The following is a 26,775-nucleotide window of genomic DNA, read 5'->3' as shown; positions in this document are numbered from 1 at the left end:
ACAAAGCTCTGCTACAACAATGGGTGAAATAAGATACCAGATACTGCAATGTCATATTAGCGATGTCTGCTGTCCCTGAGCCCTGGAGATAGACTACACAGAGGGTATTACCTCAGCTCACCACCTAACAGCAGCCAGAGAGTCTATCTGGGCTCAGAGGTATTGTATGGCAGGGTGAAGAGCGGTAAGAAATATTGCTTTGCCGGTGCCAGTTTGGTAATCACACTTGGCATTATATACTGGACCAGCTCTAATACCACTTGCATGGGACTTCCTTGCTATAAGCTTACATGCCTCTGCAACTTTTATTCAGCATATTCAGCTCAGCAAGAAAATACTGCATACAGTACATATTTTGTTATGCCAGAATGCTACCACTTGTCGCTTATCTGACTGAATGAATGCCCCCAGTTAACCGCGATTACATATGCTGGATTGAGTGCAGCTTTATGACATGGTTTTGCGGGTGTAGTGACAATATGGACTTAAATGTGATGGGCATTTTATGGCAATTTATGATTTAATGTTTACTGTCAAGGATGACACCCGCAGATGAGATGGGCCAGTCTTCTTAGCTGCATACTGGCAACTTTTACAATCACCTTTGTCATCTGATAGCCAAGTTATTGAAGGGGGCTTTATCATAAAATCCCCCTATTCCACCCCTAAACATGCCCTCAAATTATCTCATGAAATGGCACTTCATATTTTTAGAACTTAATTCTGCATAAAAAAAATTTAAGAACTTTATCCGTGTCAGGGGAAGAAAGAGGAGAGCCGCGGCCTGGTCGATTAAAACGCGGGGAACAGTTTTCATTTCAATACCAGTGTGTTCCCCGCCGCGCGCCATCATATACAGCCTCTTCCCCTTGCCTGAGGAACTTTGATAGACAGATCACCCGTCCCAGGATTGGACGGGTGACCTATCAAAGTTCCCCAGACAAGGGGGTGGGGCTGTATATATATATATATATACACGTTGCGTGTAAATTTACACAACCAAAAGCCTGAAGTATCAGAATGTTCCTTGACATGTATAGTTCCCTGTGGGTAACTACAGACATTGCACCAAGCAGTGTACAGGTTAATTAAAAAAAAAAAATAATAATAAGAAAAGAAGAAGGACAAGATCATGTAAAGATAGGGATTTTTTTTTTTTTTAGACTGGCAATAACAAATAAAGTAGTGCTCATATTAGATCAAATCTGAATTCACTTCTATACTGAACCCTTGCTAATTAAAAACAGCATAATCAATCTTGTATGGAATCTGTTCTGGAAACCAAAAAATAGTAATAGTAAAGTTTGTACATGAGCCATTAACATTGCTGCATAATTTGCAGATTGGTATATTTTATTGCATTTCAAATATTGCTGACAGAAATAACATTCTTATAGTAAACCCATCAGGAAATAAAAAAAAATACAGGCATACCATTGTTTTTCAAACACATTAACTGTTCATTGAGCCAACTGATACATTTTGTATATCCCTTATTATCTGCAATACTTTATTTTTAAACTGTTTTGTAAGCATAAGATGAAAAAAATCACCATGTGTACATAAAAAGTCCAAGTCGTCTTCTTTTTTCACCGCTGTCTGAGATGTTCTTACACCCTTATGCACTTCCTCCAAATTTACTGGATAGTTTGCTGATCAGATTCATTACTTTTGGGTTGGTGTTATACTTTGATATGTTAGCTGGATTTTGAGCTACATCTTGAAATGCAGCCATGACTTCAGGATCCTATGCAGAAAATAAAGAAATATAATATGAGCATTAAAGGGTTAGTTCACCTTTAAATCAGCTTTAAAAAAATACCTATTCCACCTCCTTTGGTAAATTAACCACTTGAGTCTCAGCACATTTAACCTACTATATACATAGTATATCCCCTTGAGTCCCAGAGTTTGTCGTCAGGTTTTGGACATGTTACATAGTTGGTGAGGTTGAAAAATTGGATTTTTGTACTCACCGTAAAATCCTTTTCTCTGAAGTTAATTTACGGACAGAACAGCTCTTCTTGACCTTAGGGTTATAGCGCCTCTTTAGGAGAGGACTAGGCATAAAGTGTTAAAACCAGCAACACTTGCAAAGCACCGCCCAGGGGGCGGTCCTACTGGCTATAACCCCTCACACTGCATCTAGCAACTCAGTTCATCAAAAGTAGTACAAACATAAATAGGAGGGGCGGGTGCTGTGTCTGTCAATGAACTTCAGGGAAAAGGATTTTACTGCGAGTACAAAAAATAGGATTTTTTTGTACTCACTGTAAAATCCTTTTTCTGTAGGTCACTAACTAACAGCTCCTTTACTTAGACCATTGGGTTGTTACTCCACCTTCAGGAAAGGACTAGGCAGAACATGTTAACACGTACAACAAAACCAGAACATTCTAGTTCTGCCCAAGGGGCAGTCCCTTAGGTAACAACCCCCCGGCTTGTATCCTGCAGCCTCAGTACGTCAACAAGCAGTATAACGTAAAAAATAGGAGGGGAGGGTGCTGTGTGTCAGTGAAGTACAAAGGGATTTTACGGTGAGTACAAAAAATCCTATTTTCTCTTACATTCACTGACTGACACAGCTCCTTTACTTAGACCATCGGGACGTCCCCAAGCAGTGCCAAAACGAGGGGTGGGAAACAGCATAAAAACTTCACCCACAATGGCATGTGGGAAACAGCATAAAACTTCACCCACAAAAAACAGAATGTGGGAACAACATAGAACTTTCACCCACAAAACACAGAGTGCTCCTCAATCTGGGAGTCACCACCTTACAAACCGCCTCCAAACCTTACGGTAACAAATGAAACAGTGCATTTACTTAAAAAGTAACTGTTTATTGCCATAAAACCAGAAAAAAAAATTACACGGCCGCATGCAAAAAACTTTGCGGCCAAAATATGCATCAGCGATGCACTGACATCTACCTTGTAGAATTTTGTAAAGGTGTGAACAGACGACCAAATCGCTGCTTTACACACTTGAGCGACAGACGCTTGATGTCGGAAGGCCCAAGACATTCTCCAAGTGCCCTGGTGGAATGGGCCGTGACCAGAAAGGGGGCACCTGCCCCTTCAAGGCATAGGCCTGTAATACAATTTGTCTGATCCACCTGGAAATGGTGGCCGACGAGACCGCCATACCTTTTTTCGGACCAGCCACCGAAACAAAGTCTGACTTCCATAACAGACAAATACACCCTCAGAGCCCGGACCACGTCCAAGGAATGGAGGGCCACCTCCTTAGGATGTGTCGGTTCAGGACACAGAGATGGTAACAATGCCTTCATTGATGTGAAACTCCAAAACCACCTTCGGCAGAAAAGAAGGTTGAGGACGCAACACCACTTTATCCTTGTGGATAACCAGATAGGGCGACTTGGAAGACAAGGCCGCCAGTTCCAAAACCCTCCTGGCCGAGGTAATGGCCACTAGAAAGACCACTTTCTGGGAAAGAGTCAACAGAGTAATCTCTCTGATATTCTCAAACGGCAGTTTCTGAAGCGCCGATAACACCAGGTTCAGATCCCACAGGGGTAGCGGTGGACACACCAGAGGAACTACATGTCGGACCCCCTGAACAAAAGTGCTCACTAAAGAGTTGAGATGCCAGGGGTCACTGAAATAAAAGACAGCCAAGGCCGATATTTGTCCTTTAATGGTGCTTAAAGCCAATTTAAGCACCATTAAAAGGAGTCCCACTTCCTCCAGGTACAGGGAGTGGCTATGGGCACTGTTTGTGCCCCTGCTTACGCTAATCTCTACCTGGGGGAGGGGGAACGTAATTTTTTTTCCAATGACACCTTGTCGATGTACAGCAGCCATGCTATTTGCTGGCTGAGGTACATCGACGACGTGTTCATCATTTGGACAGGTACCAATGCAGAGCTTGAATCGTTTGTTACTGAATTAAATAATAACCGGTTCAATTTAAAATTTACAGTAACCAGTCATGCATCAAGAATTACCTTTCTTGACCTTACCATTTTTAAAAGACGATGAGGGGTGTATTGCTTCCACCCTTTATCGTAAGGAAATAGCAGGCAATACGCTCCAGCATGCAGCAAGTGCACATCCGGATACTTTACTACGTAGTATTTCATACACTCAGTATGTTAGGTTGTGTAGCAACTGCACACAGACTGAAGAATTTGAAATTCAAGCTGATTTACTACGAGAACGTTTGAAACTAAGGGGGTACAGTAAATCTCTTTTACGTAAAGCTTACAATAGAGCCTTGCGACAATCTCGCAGCTCTCTTTTATATAGACAAAAAAAATCCTGAACAGTCCTCCATTGTTAGATTCATAACTAGATTTTCCAACCACCATGTTGAATTGCGTGAAGTACTAGCTTCACATTGGCCTCTATTACGCGAGGACTCTATTCTTGCCAAATACACCAACCCTAGACCTAATATCACCATCCGCAGATCCAGATCTCTACAAGACCAATTGACTTCTAGCCACTTTACCCATACATTTCAGAACCGCTCTCGCTGTGGATTATTTAGATGTGGTAGATGTCCGTTTTGTCCCTTGATCCAAACAGGTCAATGCTTCACATTACCAAACAGGGAAAAATTTGCCCCTAAATTCTACGTGGACTGCGACACACGTGGAGTAATTTATCTTATGCTATGTAAATGTTCTGCTTTTTACGTAGGAAAAACCATCAGACAATTTCTCGCCCGTATTAAAGATCACGTGTACTTCTCCACGGGTGACAAAATGGTCACGTCCATAAGTAGACATTTGGACTTGTATCACAAATTTGACATTTCAGTCATCATTTATTGCACTAGATGTAGTCCCTCCCAATATACGTGGAGGTGACTGGGATAAACTGATTTTGAGAAAAGAGACTGGATTGAGAGACTGAACACCATACATGCCCCAGGTATTAATGAGTCTCAGTCTTATAAACCGTTCCTCTGAATTGCTATGCCTTCTCCTATATTGTTACATATTGTTTTTGTATTTACTTTATCTACAATATTCCTTTTCGGTAGAATATATGTATTATATCAGATAATATTATTAATAATTTTTTTTTTCTCTCGTGTCCACCTGATTTATATTCATATTTGTTTACATTTCAATTCTATATGCAATTCTTGGACGAGCTATGCACCCAGATGGCCGAGCACTGTGCGGCCGCCCAGCGTTGCAGGCTATTTGCCATGCTGGCGCACAAGATTTCATGTTCGGCTGGTTGTATACCCATCTACTGCCCGCCGAGATCTTCTCCGGCAGAGCGCGCGTCCTCCTTCGCCCCCTGTGTACAGCAGAGGATCTGTGCAGACGCACTGGGAGGGGGCGGACGTGACGTGTGCCGGAGCTGGCATCTCCCTATGATCGGGGATCTATTTGTAGATGTTTCCTCTCCCTTTGACGGCTAGACGACCAGATCTTTTTTTTGCCTTGTCAATCTGAAGGTAATCTCTCTGTTGGCCACGATGACCGGCTTAGACTGGACCATCTGTACCCACACGCTTGTCTTTAATGTGTATTATGTTTGTCCTCCTTTCAGACATCTAGCTATAAGGCTCTGGCTTTTGATGTGGACATACTCTCTTGTTCCTCCTTTTCTCCCTTTGGAGTGCTGTCTATAAGGGTCTGCTACATATCATCCCTCCAATATGCTCTATTACATTTTACCACAGTGATTGGAATGGAAAATAACTTATTGGTGGGCCTCTCTACCCTGCCTATTATTGCAGTATTTATAGTGTGTTTTTCTTCTGAATGAGTCTTGTATTTGAGCCTTATTGTCTATCCGAACATGATTGTTCTAACTTCTTATACTATATTGCGGACTACCTACATACAGATATATATAAATTTATATCTTTTTCAGCTTTGGCTGTTATATTGCTGAACCCTCTGAGATTTTGTTAATTCATATTCAGCCACTATTCTTCAATTTAAAGGGTAAATTGATCATTATTTAAATTTTTTTCATACTATATAATGTGTGTCCCTATTGTGCTCATTTCCTACCATCTATACGGTGCTTGCTTGAACCTTTCTCTGTAACACTCACATTGACATTTACTAGTTCATGTCTTATATTACATTGTTGTTCTTTTTGACTTATGTTAGGTTTTTCTACTTTTAAGAACCTACTATTTGAGTCCCAGAAGAAGCGTTATCTATGACACGAAACATGTCGGGCATGGGACTAATAACAGCATTCTACCATCTTGGATGTACACCATGTTTCAGTTTGCGATACAATGCTTGTGGTTATCAAGTCAAGCTTTTGCATTGTGCGATACTTACTGGTTACATCCTATGCTGCGTTTGGTCATATTAACAAATGTATTTTTCAATTCTTGGTTTTTAATGAATTTTTGTATGTCATTTGTATAAATAAAATTTATTAATGAATTACCTTTCTTTATTGGTGCCTGTAAAGTCCATAAGTCTCCCATGATTTTTTGCTTTGTATACACTCCAACGAGGACGTGGCACCCTTTATTTAGCATTTACTGTGGGTTATCCACTTTTACCACTAAGTGTTTTGATATCGCTATCTGATTTTTTGTTTTAAAGCCAATTTCTTGTCTACTCCTCGCTGTAGAAACAGTAGGATCCTGGATATAGAATAGGAGCGCGGATGCCATCCTTTCTCCTCACACATGGCGATGTAGGCCTTCCAGGTACAATGATATATCTTCTGAAAAGAAGATTTCCATGACCTCAACATAGTTGGAGTCACCGAGTCCGAAAGGCCCCGCTTCAACACCTGGCTCTCAATAGCCATGGTGTTAAGACCAGCAATGGTAAAGCAGGATGGAGAATCGGACCTTGGAGACAGAAGGTCCTCTTGTAACGGCAGTTGCCAGGGGACGTCTGCCACCAGGCGCACTAGGTCTGCGTACCAGGGACGCTGGGGCCAATCTGGGGCAATCAGTATTACTGGAATACCCTTGGCCTCCACTCTGCGGAGCAGACGTGGTAGCAGTTTTAGCGGAGGAAAGGCATAGATCAGCTGGTACTGACCCCACGGAGCCACCAGCGCATCTGACGCATCTGCCCAAGGATCTCTCGGCACCTTCCAATTGAGACGGGAGGCCAGAAGATCTACGTTTGGTGTGCCCCATCACAGACACAGTAGCCTGAACACCTCCAGATGCAACACCCATTCTCCTGGGTCCAGCATCTGTCGACCTGCCAGTTCTCCACTCCCGGATGTAAAAGCCGGTACATGTCGCTCTGCCCACGGAAGGATGTGACTGACCTCCTGTGCGGCGGTCAACCTTCTTGTTCCTCCTTGATTGACATATGCCACCACTGGGGCGTTGTCTGACTGGATCTTGATCGGACGCCCTCAAAGTTTTATCGACCATGTGGAGAAACATAGCCTGATCGCTCGCAGCTTGAGCACACATTAAAACACGGTAACTTGGATTCCTCTGCCGAACAGAGGCCCTAGGTAGACTGTACTCCCAGTACTCCACCCCAGCCAGTTAGGCTGGTGTCCGTGGTGATCACTGTCCAATTTCGAGGTAGAAACGACTTCCTGGACCGAAGTGCCGGGAATCTCAGCCACCAGAGAAGGGAGTCCCTGACTGACTGGCTCACCTGAATCTGCAGAACCAGGGATAATGGAGATTTGTCCCATTTCATAAAGATCTCATTCTGCAAGACTCTGGTGTGAAACTGGGCATACGGTACTGCCTCGAAGGAGGCCACCAAAAGTCCCAGGACTCGCATGCAGAAGCGTAGCGACGACCACCTGCGGTTCATCAACAGTTTTACCGCGGCTCTAAAAGTCTGCAGCTTGTCTGAAGGGAGAAAAACTCTTGCTTCCATGAAGTCCAGTAGTAAGCCTAGGTACTCCAAGTGCCGAGTTGGTACAATCATCGACTTTTTTAGGTTCAACAGCCACCCAAATTCCTGCAGGATCTGTATAGATCCTGAATAGTATCTGCTACCGAGACCCATACCCTGGAAAACTATTGCCTGGTGGGATGAGCAGCAAACAATCGGTGGCAGACCGCCTCAAGGAGTTTGCACGAACGGATAAACAAGATGGTGGGCGAAGCCCTCAGACACGGAGTGGCGGAACAGCGGCTCTAGAGATCCAGAAACCTAGTACGCCCCAGCCGCAGTCCGGGAAAGCTGATAAACTTTATATGAAATAGAACGAAAAAAAATGAGAGGCAGGAATTGAATACTCCATGGCGTATCCAGCACGGTTAAGAGTGGAGGAAGGAGGAAAGACTGTTTTTTAGCACACCGGAACAAGCCAAAGAATGGTTGCGGATTGTTAAACCTGTACCTGAGGGAAGCCCCTGAAACATAGCTGTTCTGAGGGGTTCCATGACTTTACTGGATTCGGGGGATGGGGGAGTGGAGAGGGGAGGGAAAATCTTTTATTTTTTTCCCCATATATAGGGTGGGGAATTTTATTTATTTTTTTGGGCTTTTGTTGTTGGTTTTGATGTTTTGGTGTGATTTTTGGGTATAGGGAAGCACAATGTATTTGAATATAGTATAGATTGTGATTACACGTGAGGGAAGAGAATAGGGGGAAGGGTGAGCATAAAAAAAAAAAATAGGTAATATAGACACTAAAGATTAAAATGAAAAAGTATATTATTAAACACAAGTAAACACAAGATTGAGGGGAAGAGATCGGAGGGGGGGGGGGGGAGGGGAAGGGGGAGGGGTAAAGGGGTTTGAATTAATGTTTTTTTCCCCTCCCTCTTCTTCTTCCTCTCTTCCCTTCTTCCCCCACCCTCGCCCCTTCCTCCTGCTCTCCTATATTCCTTAAGAAAATGAGAGGGGGGTTGAGGAGCAGAAGTGTCGAGATCGAAACAAATTACCTATATGGCAAAATGCAATATATCAGTAATGCTCTAAGAAATAGGAAGAATGTAGTTGAATGGGTGAATGAGTGGGGAAGGAGGGAGGGATATGTAGAAAGGAGAAAGGTCACGAGGGAAAGAGTGAGACTCAGGATTCCTAGTGAAAAGAAGGTTAAAATTAAAAAATAACCAATATGAGTAATCAATATACTTTTTTTGTCATGGATTGTGAGAGGTATGGGTACGCAATTAAAGTGAACACAGGTTTTTACAGAAATTAGTAAAGTGCAAGCCAAGATAATGTGTATTCAAGAAACACACTTGACTAAAGAGAGACTGGACTATTTAAAAAAAAAAAAAAAAAACTTGGATATAATGGACGAGTCACTCATGTCATACAACATATTCAAGAGGGGTCTCTATTATGGTGCATCGGGCGGTGATGTGGGAATGTATTAAAGAAAAGAGACCCGGAAGGGAGATATGTTTTTGCCTTAATGCACTCATTGTCATTTGTAATTATGGGGATATATAACCCTCCATCTGCTACAATGGGAGCATTGAAGGAAGCAGTGTTATTTATGTCAGAATATCCAGAGGCACATGTTGTACGTATGGGAGATTTTAATATGTGCTTAAACTCAAAGAAGGATAGGTTTGGGAGAAATATTCAAAAAGGAATAGTAGGATCAAAAGGTGCTGGAAAAATTTTTATAAACGAAGTTGGATGGGCTGACCTATGGAGGATTAGAAGCCCAGAGATTCGATCCTATTCATGGCATGCACCAGGGAGAGGGTGCATGTCTAGAATAGATATGGCAATGGGCAATGAAAAGGTTCTGTCCATGGTGAAGTCTGTTGGTTACATGGCAAGAGGGGTGTCTGATCACTCTGGATTCACCTTTGATCTAAAAATAGTCCCTAAAGGAAGAAGGCCAGGCTATAGTATTCAGGCTCAATGGTTGACCCATATTGGATCAAACGATAGAATACCCGAGCAACTTGGCATGTATCTAGAAGCACATGGAGATAGAAAAATAGATGGAGTATTTTGGGATATGTTTAAGGCGTATTTGAGAGGGGTAACAAGATCAACAATATCATATATAAAACGTACTAATAGACAAGAGGAGGAGGAATTTGAACAGTTGTGCGCACAGAGACTGAGTTCATAGCTGATCCTTCAAATATAAATCAGATAAGATGGGCAGCTTTAGCACGTCAATATAAAAATCAATTAATAGTTAATGCTAAACGTAAGAAATTCCAGCAAATACAAAAAAACTTTGAGCAAGGACATCAAATAAGAGTGAACTTTTTTAAAAAGACAACAGACCCCATCATTGTCAATTTCAGAAGTGAGAAATGAGAAAGCGGAGATTTTAAACACATTAGAGGAGATACTTGTGAGCTTTCAAAAATACTACATTGATATGTCTACATCGACATTGACCTGCACAAGAGAAGAGATAGAGGAATACCTGAAGAATTTAGATTTTCTTAAATTAACAGAGGAACAAAAAGGAGGAGATGGAGAGAGATATAGAGGAAGATGAAGTACGAGAGGCCATCTTCTCTATGGAAAAGGGCAAATCCCCAGGACTGGATGGGATACCGTTGGAAATGTATCAGCGATATGTGGAGATTATGGCACCAGTTATGACAAAAATGTATAGAGACACATATTCACAGGGAGTAATGCCTCCCTCTATGTACGAAACAAGTTATATTGATACCAAAACCAGATAAAGATAGAACTGAATGTGGGTCATATAGACCAATTTCATTACTAAATATAGATTACAAAGTACTGTCAAAAATATTAGCTAAAAGGCTTAATGAGGTAATTTTATCCATTGTGGCGGATGACCAAACTGAATTTATGCCAGGGAAATCCCCTTCAATTAATATTAGAAGAAACGCAGTGATATGATACAGATAGTTTCATAGTTAGTAATGTTGAATAAAGACACCGGTCCATCCAGTTCAACCTGAGTGAGTGTCTACAATTGTCCCTATCCCTGTATATTGCACACTCACATCGGTCCCTACCCTCAAGGAGCCCACAGGCCAAGGTCCCCATTCATATACTAGGGACAATTTTTGACAGAAGCCAATTAACCTACCTGCATGTCTTTGGAGTGTGGGAGGAAACCGGAGTACCCGGAGGAAACCCACACAGGGAGAACATGCAAACTCCAGGCAGGTAGTGTCGTGGTTGGGATTTGAACCAGCGACCCTTCTTACTGCTAGTGCTAACCACTACACCACTGTTCCACCCAAATGAGAGAGTTAATTCCAGAAACAAGTGCCTTGGCATCGTTAGATACAACCAAGGCATTTGATTCTATAGAATGGGAGTTCCTACAGACAGTGCTGGAAAAAAATGGGTTTGGGGAAAAATTTTGAAAATGGATAAGAATCATTTATAAACAACCATGTTCTAATCTGTTAATAAATGGAATATTATCCCCCACAATAAAATTAGATAGGGGAACAAGACAGGGTTGCCCAATGTCACCTCAATTATTTGCCCTGGCAATTGAAGCATTGGCAAATAAATTTAGGCAATCAAAAAAGTATAAATGGATCAAAGTGGGGGGAAAAAAATTGAGCATATAGGTTATATGCTGATATTATATTGTATATGGGAGATGCACAAGCATCCCTGATGGAAGTGATAAAAATAATAAAAACATACGGATCATTTTTAGGACTTAAAATAAACTAAATAAATAAAATAAATATTTAGGAGTAAATATCTCTCTGAATCCTGAGGAAGACATGAAAATGAATCTAATCCCCTTGGTAGAATATGTTAAAGCGGTTCTCCCCCCTAAAGGGGAAGTTCAGCTAATCTGATCCCTCCCCCCTTCCGGTGCCACAATCGGCACCTTTCAGGGGGGAGGGGGGTGCAGTTACCTGGATAATCTAGGTATCTGCACCCACTTCCGGGACAGACCGCCGCAGACCCCCGCCCCCCCATTGTGTTCTGGGAAACACACAGTTCCCAGGACACAGCGGGGACCAGAAGAGACTCGCGCATGCACAGTAGGGAACCGGGCAGTGAAGCCGCAACGCTTCACTTCCCGATTCCCTGACAGAGGATGGCGACGGGGGCAGCAGAGAGACGAGCGATCGCTCGTCATCTGCCGCCGACATCGCTGGACCCTGGGACAGGTAAGTGTGATTTTATTAAAAGTCAGCAGCTGCAATATTAGTAGCTGCTGGCTTTTAATATTTTTTTTTTTTTTTTTTTTAGGTGCAGAACCACTTTAAGAGAAAACTGGGAATATGGATAAAGTTATCATTGGCAGGAAGAATTCATCTGATTAAGTCCACTGTATTGCCCAAGTGTTTATATGTGTTTGCACATTCCTCGGTAAAAATACCAGATATAACAGATATTCAAAAAATGAAACTCACAGATGACTAGGTTTATCTGGGCATATGGTGGATGTAAATTAAAACTTAGTAAGTTACAAAGACCAAAAATAGAAGCCAGGTTGGCTCTCCCAGACTTCTTATATCTATATTATCTGGCAGGGCAATTGAAGCACTTGATGTCTTGGGTAGGACAGGAAAAAAAAAAAACAAGTATAAAGGAATATGAATTGAGTAAAATGCAAGTAGATGACCTCCTGGTAGGATTAGAAATAAAGGATTTGAGGAGGGTAGGAGTAAAAATCCCTCTTAAAAGGGTGCCCAGGGCAGTATGGAAGGAAGCAAAAAAACTGGTGGGCTTTACTGATATTCCAAGAGAAACTGCCTTGTGGAATAACTCAACATTTGAGCATCTGGAAATATTTGAGGATAGCAAATTCTGGAAGCAGAATAAGATTACAACCATCGTTCATCTGTATGATAAAAATATATTAGCTTATGAACATCTGTGTAAACGATATAACTCATCGAGTAAACAGTTTTATAGATATCTTCAGCTTAGACAGGTGCTTCAGGTACAGTTTAGAAGGAAAGCATTCAAAATATCTATTATATCTAATATTGAGAAAAAAGGGATAAATGTCAGGCAGCTATCCCAGACATGAGCAATCAGGAATGGGACGAAGTCTGCACCTCTCACCTGAAAGTATCCCCGGCAATGAATAATAGGATAATTCAGCTAAATATAATACACCAGACATACTTGGCTCCAAATAGACTGCATAAAATGGGGAGGATGCCTGAATCAAAATGTACTAGATGTGGGCAGGGGGCAGCAGACTTCCTTCATGTAATGTGGTAAAATAGGGAGAGATTGGCAACAGGTGATCAGAGAAATAGAAAGTTTTAAATAGATCTATCTCGGCCATGCTGGAACTCTGTTTGCTGGGGATATTAACCACTTAAGCCCCGGGCCAATTGTCAGCCTAAGGACCAGAGGTCTTTTTACAATTTCGCACTGCACTGCTTTAACTGGTAATTGCGCGGTCATGCAATGTTGTACCCAAACGAAATTTGCGTCCTTTTCTTACCACAAATAGAGCTTTCTTTTGATGGTATTTGATTGCCTCTGCGATTTTTATTTTTTACGATATGAAAGGAAAAAGACTGAAAATTTTGAAAAAAAGAAACACATTTTCTACTTTTTGTTAAAAGAAAAATCGAATAAACTAAAATTTCAGTCATACATTTAGGCCAAAATTTATTCAGCCACATGTCTTTAGTAAAAAAAATGTCAATAAGCGTATATTTATTGGTTTGCGCAAAAGTTATAGCGTCTACAAACTAGAGTACATTTTCTGGAATTTACACAGCTTTTAATTTAGGACTGCCTATCTCATTTCTTGAGGTGCTAAAATGGCAGGGCAGTACAACCCCCCCTCAAATGACCCCATTTTGGAAAGTAGACACCCCAAGAAAATTGCTGAGTGGCATGTTGAGCCCATTGAATTTTTCTTTTGTCCCAAGTGATTGAATAATGACAAAAAAAAAAAAAAAAAAAGTTTACAAAAAGTTGGCACTAAATTCTATATTGCTCACACATGCCATAGTTATATGTGGAATTGCACCCCAAATTATATTCTGCTGCTTCTCCTGAGTACGAGGATACCCCATATGTGGGACTTTTTGGGAGTCTAGCCGCGTACGGCCCCCCCAAAAACCAATCACTGCCTTCAGGATTTCTAAGGGTGCAAATTTTTGATTTCACTCCTCACTACCTATCACAGTTTCGAAGGCCATAAAATGCCAAAATAGCACAAAACCCCCCCAAATGACCCCATTTTGGAAAGTAGACACCCAAGCTATTTACTGAGAGGCATGTTGAGTCCATTAAATATTTTATATTTTGCCACAAGTTGCGGGAATATTACAAACTTTTTTTTTTTTGCGCAAAGTTGTCACTAAATGATATATTGCTCACACATGCTATGGGCATAAGTGAAATTACACCCCAAAATAAATTCTGCTGCTTCTCCTGAGTACGGGAATACCACATGTGGGGGACTTTTTGGGAGCCTAGCCGCGTACGGGACCCCGAAAACCAAGCACCGCCTTAAGAATTTAAATATAAAACGCTACCAAAAAAAACTGTTAGCGATTGCAGGGATCAGGCCCGACTCTGCGAAGGCTGCAGTTATGTGTTTAGTGTTTTGTAAGTGACAGTGATCGATCGATACTGCACTTGGGTGGGCTGGACGGAGGGGCAAAACGCAGGTGCTAGCAGGTATCTGGGCTGATCCCGCTAACAATGCTTTTTTTGGAACCCTAAACTACTGGGGACACTAGTATAGATCTGATCAGATCAGATATTGATCTGTTCAGATACTATACCCCTACGTGAGGTGTATGCTTTGCGCGTGGGTGTTAGCGATACTGGCACTAACCTAGCGCTGCCTGGGGCGACACAGACCCCGACCCTAAAACCCAATTGATATCACCCGCCGGGTGATCAGGGGGTTAAACCTTTATTGGGTAATAAATGGTGGGTGCCCTGATGCTATAAAAAGCAAACTAACCAGAGTCACCCGTAACACTTATACGGTGATCACTGGTGAAAGGGTTAACTAGGGGCAATCAGGGGGTTAAAACCTTTATTAGGTAGTATATGGGGGTCCCTGACGCTATATAAAAACCTGACGGGGAACCTAAATAACTAACTGGCTAACCAGCATCACCAGTGACACTTATACGGTGATCGCTGGTGAAAGGGTTAACTCTAGGGGCAATCAGGGGGTTAAAATCTTTATTGGGTAGTATATGGGGGTACCTAATGCTATAAAAACCTGGCGGTGAACCTAAAAAAATAACTAGCTACCTAGCGGCACCAGTGACCCTAATGCAGCGATCAGAAAAACGATAAGTGACACTGGCAAAAGGGGGTGAAAGGGTTAACTCTAGGGTCAATCAGGGGGTTAAACCTTTATTAGGGGGGGTAGGGGGCTACCCTGGACCTAACACTAACTGCCCTGACACTTTTTACTGTCACAACTGACACTAAATGCAGTGATCGGTAAATAAATGATTACTGCAATCAGTGACACTGTGACTGGGGGGGGGGGGGGCGATACGTGTGCCTATGTGTACCTACGTGTCAGTGTAGTGATTGGTGCACTATGTGTTCTCCTCGCAGTCCGGTCAAAAAGACTGCCACGAGGAGAGTGACATCACTTCCTCCCTGCCTGTGTTTACACTACACAGGCAGGGGGAAGCTTCGCCAGGAGCGATCGAGAGGGGATGGCCAGAAACCAACGCCCATCCCCTCATCCCGGATCGCTCCTGAAGCGAAACGGACCGCCGCTGCCAGCGGGAGGGGGTCCGATCGGACCCCCCCACCCGCTGGAAGGCAAGCACGTACCGGTACGCGCTTGTGCCCGTTGGTGCCATTGTGTCGGCGTATATCCATGTGGCGGTCCTTAAGTGGTTAAGAGATGAGAGAGGTAGTAGATATAATAGGATTTTCTTACAGGAAGTATTATTTCTGGCAAGAAAACAAATAGAAAAAATTGATTCAACCAAATCCACGACAGTATCTCAATGGGTGAGAGCAGTTAATCAGGTTTTACCTTGTGAAAGAATAATGTATGAACAAAGGGGAAATGTGCAGAGATCTGAAAATATATGGGAAAAGTGGAATAGATCATGCTCAACAATGGACAATGTAAAGTGACCATGGGTGGATGTGAGAGAATGGAGTGAATGAGAGGAAAAAATGGAAATGTAATTCTAAGTATAAGAAGAATTGTACAAGGATATAAAATGTAACTATGTAAGGAAAATATTTTGTAATAAGGAGTAAAAAAAAAAAAAAAAAAAAGACCAGGGGAGCTGATGTCAAGCAAAAAGGGAGAGCCACAGACTGGTAGTGGGCTTTCCCAACTGCGAATCGCAGAAACTTCTGATACCAAAGGCATATGGGTATGTGCAGGTACGCATCCTGGATGTCCAAAGACACCAGGGAGTCCCCTTGATGGAGTGCAGCGACTACTGAGCGAACCGATTCCATTCTGAGACTCTGTACTTTTACAAAGTAATTGAGGGCTTTCAGGTCCAAGATTAGACGTACCCCTTCTTTTTAGGGACTACAAACAGATCGGAGTAGAAGCCCTGGAACCTTTCCGGCTCCGGAACAGGTACTATCACCCCGCGACTCAGCAGGTCCCTTACCGCCCCCATTAGGGCCACCCGGCGAGTCGGGAGTACGGGTATGCTGGAGGGGAAAAATCTGTTTGGTGGCCAAAAGAGAAACTATCTTGTAGCCAGAGGAAATCAGATCACAGACCCATTGGTCGGACAGGCGAGACGCCCACCGGGCTGCAAACTCTCAAATGGCGACTCCCCCCCACCCGTGTTGCAGGCGGGGGCAAACCTTCACGCGGTAGCACTTTTGCTTGCAGGCTTATTAGGCTTGTGGTTCCAGGGACAGTTTTGTCCTTCAGGGGTCGTCCTGTTGGGCTGGGGATGTTTAGCCGAAGCCCCGGGCAGACGAAAAAGCCACTTGTGAGGGGAAAATGAGGGCCCTTGTCTACGGTGTGGCTCCCTAGCCTTCCTGGCCTGTGGGAGTAAGGTACTCTTACCACTGCTGGCATTTTTAATAATGTCATCCAATGAGGCTCCAAAGAGCCGCTCATCAAGGAAGGGTAAATCCGTCAGGGCTTTTTTAGATGCCTGATCAGCCAACCAGCATTTAAGCCAAATCGGGCGCCTCAGCACCACTGCTGACACTGATGCCCTGGATAACAGAGGGAGGGTATCCAGGGCCACATCACATACATATTTAAGGCCTTGCACCAACTAGTCAGCTAGTTCCACGCAGACAGGGGAAGCCTGTGTCCCCAATTTGTGGTGCAAAAGTTTTGCCCACTCAGTAAGTGTCTGTGACACAAGTGCGGATGCCAGTACTGGTCGCATTGCTGACCCCACAACCGTAAACAAGGAACGAGCCACTGCCTCGGCCTTCCTGTCCGTGGGCTCCTTTAAGGCAGGAGTCCCCTCTACCGGAATCTTGGTTACTTTGTTTAACCTGCATACTGCAGGATCCATGACCAAAGGAGCTGACCATTTTTTGAGAAGGCTCTCCTCAAAGGGGTAACGCAACGCCATGTATTTGGGGACCGAAAATGTCCGTTGTGGCCGACCCCATTCCTTGTATATGAACTTATCAAAATAAGTCAGATATGGAAATACCTTAGGTGTACGGGCTGGCTTACGGGAACCAAAAGGGACCACTACATCAGCAGAGGGATCTGCTGTATCCTGAATTTTCAGGGTATCACGCACAGCTGTGATAAGTGCTCCAACAAGCGCTTTGTCGCGCATGGACCCATCCTTACTGCCCGATCGGTCCTGGTCAGTGTCATCTGAAACGAAAGAGCAGGGGTCACCAGCCTCAGTGGGGTCCGAGTCTGCATCAGAGCTCTCCCTGGGGGACGGGGGGCGCTTTTTACCACCTTTACGCCCGCGCACCTCCTCCATCTTGGCAACGAACGTGTTAAGGACCGCCGACAAAACGTCCAGGGGCACTGCACTGTCTGCAGGCAAACAGGTTGCAATTACCTGGATTTTGGGAGAAGAAACACCAGTTTCTAAAGCCATGCGGACCCTACCCTGTCTGCCAAATGTTGGGGACTTAGGACACTCCTAACTGCTGCAGGCTGAGGGGCCCCCACCGCAGGACTCACCACCCTGACAGAGTTCTGCGCTGTCCAGCTAGGTGTGCCTGTGTCCTGTGACAGCTCCCAGATACCTGTGAGAGCTGTGCTGAGCCCCAGAGGACAGAGCTGAGCATGAAAAACCATGTTCAGGCTTTAACAAAATGGCCGAGTAACCAGTACAAAAGGACATAATCACAGGGAAAATGGCCACCTGACTACAGCAAAATGGAGTCTGACCAGGCTTCTCCTCTGTCACACCAAAAATGGCCGCCAAGCACTGCATGCAATGAGACAGTGAAAACAGGCAGAGGAAATGGTGGCAAACAGCGCTATAGCAATTAGCAGACACAGACGTCCAGGGGAGAGACTCACAGTCCTCCAGGGCACAGCTACCCAGCACAGCCCCAGCCAAGGTGAGAGCCCCCCCCCCCCCCAGGGGGCCCCTGTCTATGGTACATATACCACTCAGCAGCCCATGCAGCATCCCCCACAGGGAGGGGGGGAGGGAAGATAGGGACAAGGAGAGAAGAGAGGGAGGCGAGGCAAATCGACCTCCCAGGGAATGCCCAGCTGCTCAGCCCCACCGAGGCAGGGGGAGCTGTACTTACCAGTCCTGACGAGCTGGGGAACGTTCCATCACAGACCCACTTTCCAAAATGGGGTCACTTTGTGGGCGTTTTCATTGTCCTGGTGTTCCAGGGCCTTCAAAAATGTAATCGGTGGTTGAGAAATGAGATGTGTAATTTATGCTCCTAGAACGCCTGATGGTGCTATTTCAATATTGGGCCTCTGTATGTGGCCAGGCTGTGTAAAAGTCTCACGCATGTGGTATCGTAATACTCAGGAGTAGCAGAATGTATTTTGGGGCATCATTTATGGTATACACATGCCATGTGAGAGAAATAACCTATTACATTGAAAATGTTGTGAGAAAAAAAAAAAAAAAAATCTTAATTTTGCAAAGAATTGTGGGGAAAAAAAATGACATCAAAAACCTCACCATGCATCTTAGTAAATACCTTGGAATGTCTACTTTCAAAAAAGGGGTCATTTGGGGGGTATTTGTACTTTCCTGGCTTGTTCTGGTCGCAAGAAATGATAGGCCACCAGTACATCAGGTGTGATCAATTTTTTTATGATTCGCACCACAGCTTGTGGACTCTCCAACTTTCACAAAGACCAAATAATATCCACTAATTTGGGTTATTTTTACCAAAGATATGTAGCAGTATAAATTGTGGCCAAAATTTACGAAGAAACATTAATAATTTGCAAAATTTTATCACATAAACTAAGAAAAATTCGGTCTTTAATTTATAGCGCAAAAAATAAACTCAGGAGGTGGTCAAATACCACCAAAAGAAAGCTCTATTTGTGGGAAAAAAAGGACACAAAATTAATTTGGGTGCAGTGTTACATGAGTAATTGTCAAAGTGTGAGAGCACCGAAAGCTGAAAATTGGTCTGGGCAGGAAGGGTGTTTAAGTGCCCAGTAAGCAAGTGGTTAATACCGCCCCTTCCCCCCCTCTTTTCTTTATTTTTGATTGATCTACCTCACATTTCTCCAGCACATAATCAATAACACCCATAAACATTTTTTAAATCGCCAGTCAAACCTAATATATAACCATGACTTTCCTAAATATACTATCACTCAATGTGCAAGGACTCAATTCTCCACCAAAACGAACGAAAGCCTTTCAAACCTTTTCTTCACTATCCACACACACAATATGTTTACAGGAAATGCATTTTACCACCCAATCCTCCCCTAAATTCTGTCGACGATATCCTCAAATCTTTAAACCTTCAGAGTCCATTAAACAAAGAGGAGTACTAATTGCTTTTCACACTACACCATTTACCCTCTGTAACGAGATCAAAGATCCAGAAGGCAGATATTACTTCAAGGCTTATTACTAGATACTGAAGTTACAGTTGTTTCCTATTATGCCCCCAATAAAAACCCACTTTCTTTCCTTTCCCATTTACAGTAGTAGATTCTCATAAAAAAAAGGCACTCTTATAATGTGTGGGGTCTCTAATCAAGTATTATACCCAATCTTGGACAAAATCACCTACACTCCCCAACAATACACTGACCCACTTTTCAACATCTACTAAATCAACATTCACTTCTTGACACATGGCGTGAAAAACATCCTAGGAAAAAACAATAGACTCACTATTCCCACCCACACAAACAATTCTCCCGTATTGATCATCTACTCGTTAATATCAACTCCTCACCACTTCTACTTGACTCACAAATAATCCTTTGTGCCTGGTCTGACCCCAATGCAACACTGACCACTTTCTCCTCTTATTCCTAAACCTAATCACCGAACCTGGAATACAAATGATCGCTTACTAGCACTCCCAACTTAAGGCAAGACATAGAAAAATCCATTCAAGAAAATATAAAACAAATACTTCAATAGATATAAATCCCCCGACACTTTGAGAAGCCCTCAAACCAACAATAAGAGGAGTTTGAATTAGCCAAGATTCCTACCACCAAAAAAAATAAAAACTCAAACAACTGGACAAAGCATTTAACAAAGCATCCAAAAACTTTCAAAATACACCCTCCCCAGCTAATAAATTAGCTTATGATAAAGGCAAATTAGAATTGCATCTCTAACAGAATCTGCTGAAAAAATCCTCCGTAAAACTAAACACACACTATATATGAAAGCAAATAATCCTACCACATTCCTAGCATTGACTCTACGTAGAAATTATCATCTTCGGAAAGCAGACTACAAATTGCAAAAAATACCTATACTAGTAATCCACTGAAGATCGTAAATGACCTATATAGAGATACCCACAAATTTGACCAAACTCATCTCACCTCACTATTATCCAATATCAAATTGCCCTCTCTTTCTATTGAACAACATGAAACCTTTGAAAAACCAATCACAAATCTTGAAGTATAATCTATTAAATCTTTAAAACCACACAAGCGACCAGGCCCTGATGGCTTTTCAGCCACTTATTATAAACATTTCTCCACCTTACTTACCTCCCTAACAAAAGCTTTTAACTCGCTACTCTTTAGGACATTCCTTTGACCAGAGACCCTATTAGCCTCCATAACCATGATACCAAAACCGAACTCTGATGACACAGCTTGGTCCAATTATAGACCTATATCTATTCTCAACTTGGATATTAAATTATTAGCTAAAATACTTTCAAACAGACTTAATTCAATTATAGGAACACTCATACACAAAGACCAAACAGGTTTCATTCCATCTAGACAATCTGGGATAATATCCGTCGAGTAACCCTCCTTGCTCATATGGCACGTACTCGCCGCATCCCTGCCTGCTTCCTCTCAATAGACATACAAAAATCTTTTGATTCTTTATCCTGGCAATATCTTGACTCCATCCTCCACAGATGGGGATTTGGAACACATGTTATACAATGGATCACATCGCTCTATAACAAACCGAAAGCTTACGTATCTTATTCAGGATTTAGATCTGAAACCATAAATATTGAAAGAGGAACTAGGCAGGGTTGCCCCTTATCCCCACTCCTATTTGCATTGGCAATTGAACCCATAGCTCAATTAATCCTCACCAATGTCAACATCAAAGGCCTTGAACTAGGTGATCACCAGCATAAGTTAAGTTTGTTTGCTGACGATGTCCTGATTTTTTTCACCTCACCTTTAACTTCAGCACCAAATCCAATTGACATTCTTAATAAATTTGGTTCTATATCAGAACTGAAAATAAATCCTCATAAATCTAAAGCCCTTAACATTTCACTTTCATTAGAATTACAAACACAACTACAAGACTCTCTTCCTTTTCAATGGTCAACACCACACATTATATACCTAAGTATCTCATTTATGGCAGATCCAACAAATTTATACAAAGCAAATTATCCACCCTTACTGACCCATTTAACTGCCTTAATGAAAATTTGGTCTTCTCTACCATTATAGTATGGATGGGTAGAATAACTAATTAAGGATGTCAATATTACCTAATATCCTATACCTTTTTAAGAACACTCCCAGCATACTTCCTACGGATTCTACAGCGCAAAGTTGCACAATTTATACGGGGTAAAATTAGACCCCGTCTACCACAATCTACTCTATACACTCCCCGAACTCGAGGTGGGCTGAGTGTCCCTAATTTTAGTAAATATTACTATACTGCCCAGCTTGCTCAACTCCCTAAGTACCATGCTACCAAAGAGACTCCCCTCTGGGTCTCGATTGAATCAGTTGATTGCGATCCACTCTCCCTAGCAAATCTCTTATGGCTCACCCCCACCCTTCGCCGCAGAATAACGAATCCAATCAGACATAGTTTAGCCATCTGGGACAGACTTAAATATAGCTACGGACTCCAATCACAGCATAACCCTCTCCCTCTCTTTTCTACACAGCCCAGATTTTTATCCCGCCTGGACTTCCCCATCCACATTCTTAGTTTGGTCTAAAGCAGGTCTAATAAGGACACATCAGTTTTACGAACCCAATACTATAAAAACCTTTCCCAAACTCTGTGAAACATATGACTTACCAAGCAGTGAAACCTTCAGATATTTAGAAATAAAGAATTTCCTACAACAAAATTAACTCCCAAATACAACAAATACTACCAATACCGTATTTGAACAAACTTGCATTTCAGACCCACATAGATGTGGTTTAATCTCAGATTTATATCATCAACTATTGTCACATTCCACCACAACCCCCCCCCCCCCCCCCTCTCTTATACATCAAATGGGAATCCGATTTGAACCTCCAACCAGAAGACTTAAGATTGGTCACAAATCTTGCAAGCAACTAAATCAGCAACACCAAATATTGCAGCCTTAGAAACCAATTGTAAGGTGGTACCTAGTCCCAGCGAGAATATCAAAATATCTACCACAATATCCTGCTCAATGCTTTAGAGGATGCAATGACATAGGTACACATCTACATATATGGTGGACGTGTCCTATAGCCATAGTCTTTTGAAAAAATGTATTCAGTCTACTCTCCACTATGTTCAATATCACCTTATTACCGGATCCAACTACAGCTCTCTTGAATAACAAACCACTGTACATTACAAAATGTCAATTTAAACTTTTAATGCATGTAACAACGGCAGCAAAGCAAACAATAGCCGCAGCATGGAAAACATCCACGCTGTGTCTTATATCAGTCAAACAGAGTTACACAGACAAGGATTCATGCTAAAACTGAAGCTATCTTTTTGGACAAAATCCAAAAATTTAAATTACTATGGCTCCCATTGATAAATCATCATCTACCACAAGGTTTTTATCATAATCTTTGTACTATCTTGAAAATGTACCAATGTTTATTCTACTATTCAGAACTACAACTATCTGAATAGCTACCCAATTCCCTCTGGAGATTCTTACCATCTTCCCCCCAAACCCCCCCCCCCGGTCTTTTTTTTCCCCCCCCTTCCTCCATTTCAACCTTACCACATTGATTTTCACATCTTCACAATATATAACCTATAAATTGTCCGGTTTCATTTTATTTATTTTTTTCCCCAATAAACATGAAAATTAAAATGATTAAAGGTCCCAATTGTAGATACAGTTAATAAAATATTATAAAATCTTGACAATTGATATGGTATTTCCCATATACAGGATAAGCCAAGCCATATAGCCGGAACTTATAAAAGAATATATAGGAGAGCGCCAAATCAGTAAAAAGTTCATTTATTTTATACAATCAATAAAAGTCTCACTTACATCCATAATTATTATTGTCCTCTGTTTGATAGTCAAATCACTGTTCCCTTTCGCTGGTGCTGTTACTGGATCAATCCTCCTCCACAGCGTGCTAGGGGAAGCTCCGCTGTGTTCTGTAATGCACAGACACAGACTGGCTCAGACAGCGTGTGACGTCAGCCGGGGGATACCCGAGAGCACAGCGCGTTTCTGAGCATGCGCAAGCCTCGTTCTGGCATGCGCGCTCCTTTCTCAAGTGCAGGTATAGGAAATGCTGTGGTGGACGACTCTTAAATAGGAGAGTGAATAGATAATGACAGACAAGATAGCAATTAACCCTATAATCAATGCAAGCAGGTTGGGAGGGTTATACTAATGATAATACTATGGCAGGTGAATAAAATATATGGTAACGAAGGTGAACTTGAAAAAGGTAAAAAGTTTTAGAGAAAAATTATATGTATGGGGAACAAAGAATGTATGTATAAAAGAGTTGTGAAAAAATAAGAGAAATTAAAAAGACAATGAAAATGAAATGATGAAAATAATAAAGAAAAATTAAAAAAGAAAAATTCAATGCAAAAATACTAATAAAATGATGATAATAAAAATAAAAATAGTGATAATAATGGAAATAAAATAAAAAATAAAAAAATAAAAATAAAAATGAAAGTAATAGTAAAAAATGATAATGATTCTCATTTTTCTTTTGCGCATGCTCAGAAACCCGTTGTGCTCTCGGGTATCCCCCGGCTGACCTCACACGCTGTCTATGAGCCAGTCTGTGTCTCTGTGCATCACAGAACACAGCGGAGCCTCTCCTAGCACGCTGTGGAGGAGGATTGATCCAGTAACAGCACCAGCAAAAGGGAACAGTGATTTGACTGTCAAACGGAGGACAATAATAATTATGGATGTGAGACTTATTGATTGTATAAAATAAATGCACTTTTTACTGATTTGGCTCTCTTCTATATATTCTTTTATTGGTATCCTATTCATGAGATGACTTCACTCTAAAGAAGCAGCTGCTGCAGGTGATTGTGCACATATCCCCCATCCTCTAAGGACAGCAAGCAACCTTTCTGGATTTTCAGCAAATTCCAAGTACTGTTTTCTCAGATAACTTTCTAAAAAAAATCTTGCTTTGATTAAAAACTGTTTTTGAATTTATTTTAATGAACGATACAGACTGAACTGAAAAAGGACACACCAGTATCTTTTAAAGCGCTAGTATCTTGTGTTGTTTTTTATCATATAGCCGGAACTTGGCCCCTGTTAAGATGTATAATGATCCCAAATGTCTTTAATTTTTTTTTTTTCAAATTCTTTATTTGCAAAATAACAATACAGTAGCTGTAAACATACTTGGTTACAAAGGGCAGAACTTGTTGTATTTACAATGTCTGCACATTAAATTAAAACATTTTACGTCCCTGGGTCGAGACTACTGTATTCCCATTCTGGGATAACAGTCTCGTGAGTATGAAGCTCCTTATGTCCCTTGTATTGGTACTTTTGGTTCATTAGCAAGTATGGGGTGATATTTGATGTCGACTCATGAGTCAACGTTCCTTTAAAGGGATAGATAGAGAAAGAAATGTGAGGTTAAAGTAAGCTAAAGAGGGGGAAAGAGATAGGGAAGGGGGGGGGAAGGGGTAGACTCCAGCAGGGAGGGTAGGCCCAGGGGGTAAGAAGAAGAATGGGGAGTAGGGGGGGGGGGATTTGCCCATCCTCCAGCCCCCCCATCTGTGTCGCCACACCGATTAGGGGTCCCTGAGCCCTCCTATTTATGTTGTCAACCTCGCATATTCCTCCGACTAGTAGAATTCCAGCCAATAGTACAATTTTTTTGAGGAACTGCTCCCTGTGGCCCCTGTCTGTGGCCACGGGGTCTTCCATAGCCTGCATTTCCGCTACTCGCTTCAACCACACAGCCACTCTCGGAGGCTCCATCTGTTTCCAGAAAAGTGGGATGCAACTTTTTGCTGCCGTGATCAGTGCTGGGAGGATGGACCTTCTGTACGTTTTGCTTGGTATGTCATGGTGGTGTATTAAAAAGAGCTCAGGGGTCTTGGATAGTTTCCTGTCTGTGAACTTTTGTATAATGCGATGTATCTCTGTCCAGTATGGTGTCGGAAGCCTGCAGGACCAGAAGACATGAAGGAGGCTGCCTGCCTCTTCTGCACATCTCCAACAGCGGTCCGAGCTCTGGGGGAACATGCCATGTATTCTGACTGGGGTGTAGTACCAGTGTGACAAGATTTTGTATCCTGCCTCCTGTTGGTTGGCACTAATCGATGTTTTGTACGAGAATAGAAGTATTCTCTCCACTTGCCTGTCGGTCAGCTGTATTCCGAGGTCCCGTTCCCATTTAGCTATATAAGGAAGTCTAAATTCCTTGGGGGGTGTGACCAAGATTTGATAAGCTAGCGATATCGTGTGCCTAATCGGCTCTAGCTCTGAGCAAAGAAGCTCGAAGGGTGTAAGATTTCTCAAAAATAGCTGTGGTTGGGGTTGCACTCTAATAAAGTGTGCTAGTTGTATTTTCAGCCAAAAGGGAAGGTCGTCCAAGAGGGTCTTGTATTATGTCATCTCTAGACATCCACCTGCCGCCTCTGATGAATTGGCGCAGTAGATGTCTATCTTTAGCTCTGAGAACCTGAAACCTGGTATCTGTCAATCCCAGTTTAAAGTCTGGGTTCCCTATTATTGGGGTCAGTGGTGAGGACAGAGACGCAATCGATTGCTCTCGGTAGGTTTTTTGAGCTAGTCTCAAGGTCTCGCCCACCATAGGGTGTTTTGTCACTTGTTCTGGGAGGTCTTTCTGGCACCAGGGTTGCCCCTGTCAGGTATTGTTCTATTTGGATCCACTGCTTGAGCGTCCCGTGTCAACACCAGTCAATGATCCTTGTCAGGTGGCACGCTGCGCGATATAGTGAGACATCTGGAAAAGCCATTCCCCCCAGCGCTTTTGGTAGACGCAGGATGGACTGTGCCAAGTGCGGATACCTACCTGCCCAGATGAACATAGTCAGTGCTCTGTTTGTTGCTCTGAGGAAGGTATTTGGGATCCTAACCGGGAGGGTTTGAAGGTGGTATTGTATTCTGGG

The 26,775-nt window shown here is 42.5% G+C and overlaps 1 protein-coding gene across 1 annotated transcript in view; it reads right to left on the bottom strand.

The window, feature by feature from the left end:
* Positions 1–1,318: 1,318 nt before the first annotated feature.
* The window catches only part of ST13 (ST13 Hsp70 interacting protein), a 150,838-nt gene continuing 125,381 nt past the window's right edge, over positions 1,319–26,775 (bottom strand). The window contains exon 12 of the mRNA XM_077452552.1: positions 1,319–1,747. Within this exon, the coding sequence (XP_077308678.1) occupies positions 1,619–1,747 (129 nt within the window). The 3' untranslated portion in view covers positions 1,319–1,618. The remainder of the gene's footprint in view (positions 1,748–26,775) is intronic.

Source organism: Lithobates pipiens, unplaced genomic scaffold (assembly GCF_037356315.1).
Source record: "Lithobates pipiens isolate NorthernLeopardFrog02 unplaced genomic scaffold, aLitPip1_a1.2 Scaffold_23, whole genome shotgun sequence".
NCBI classification, from domain to species: Eukaryota; Metazoa; Chordata; class Amphibia; order Anura; family Ranidae; genus Lithobates; species Lithobates pipiens.
The sequence above is the reverse complement of the archived record's forward strand: the minus strand, read 5'-3'. Positions and strand labels throughout refer to the sequence as shown.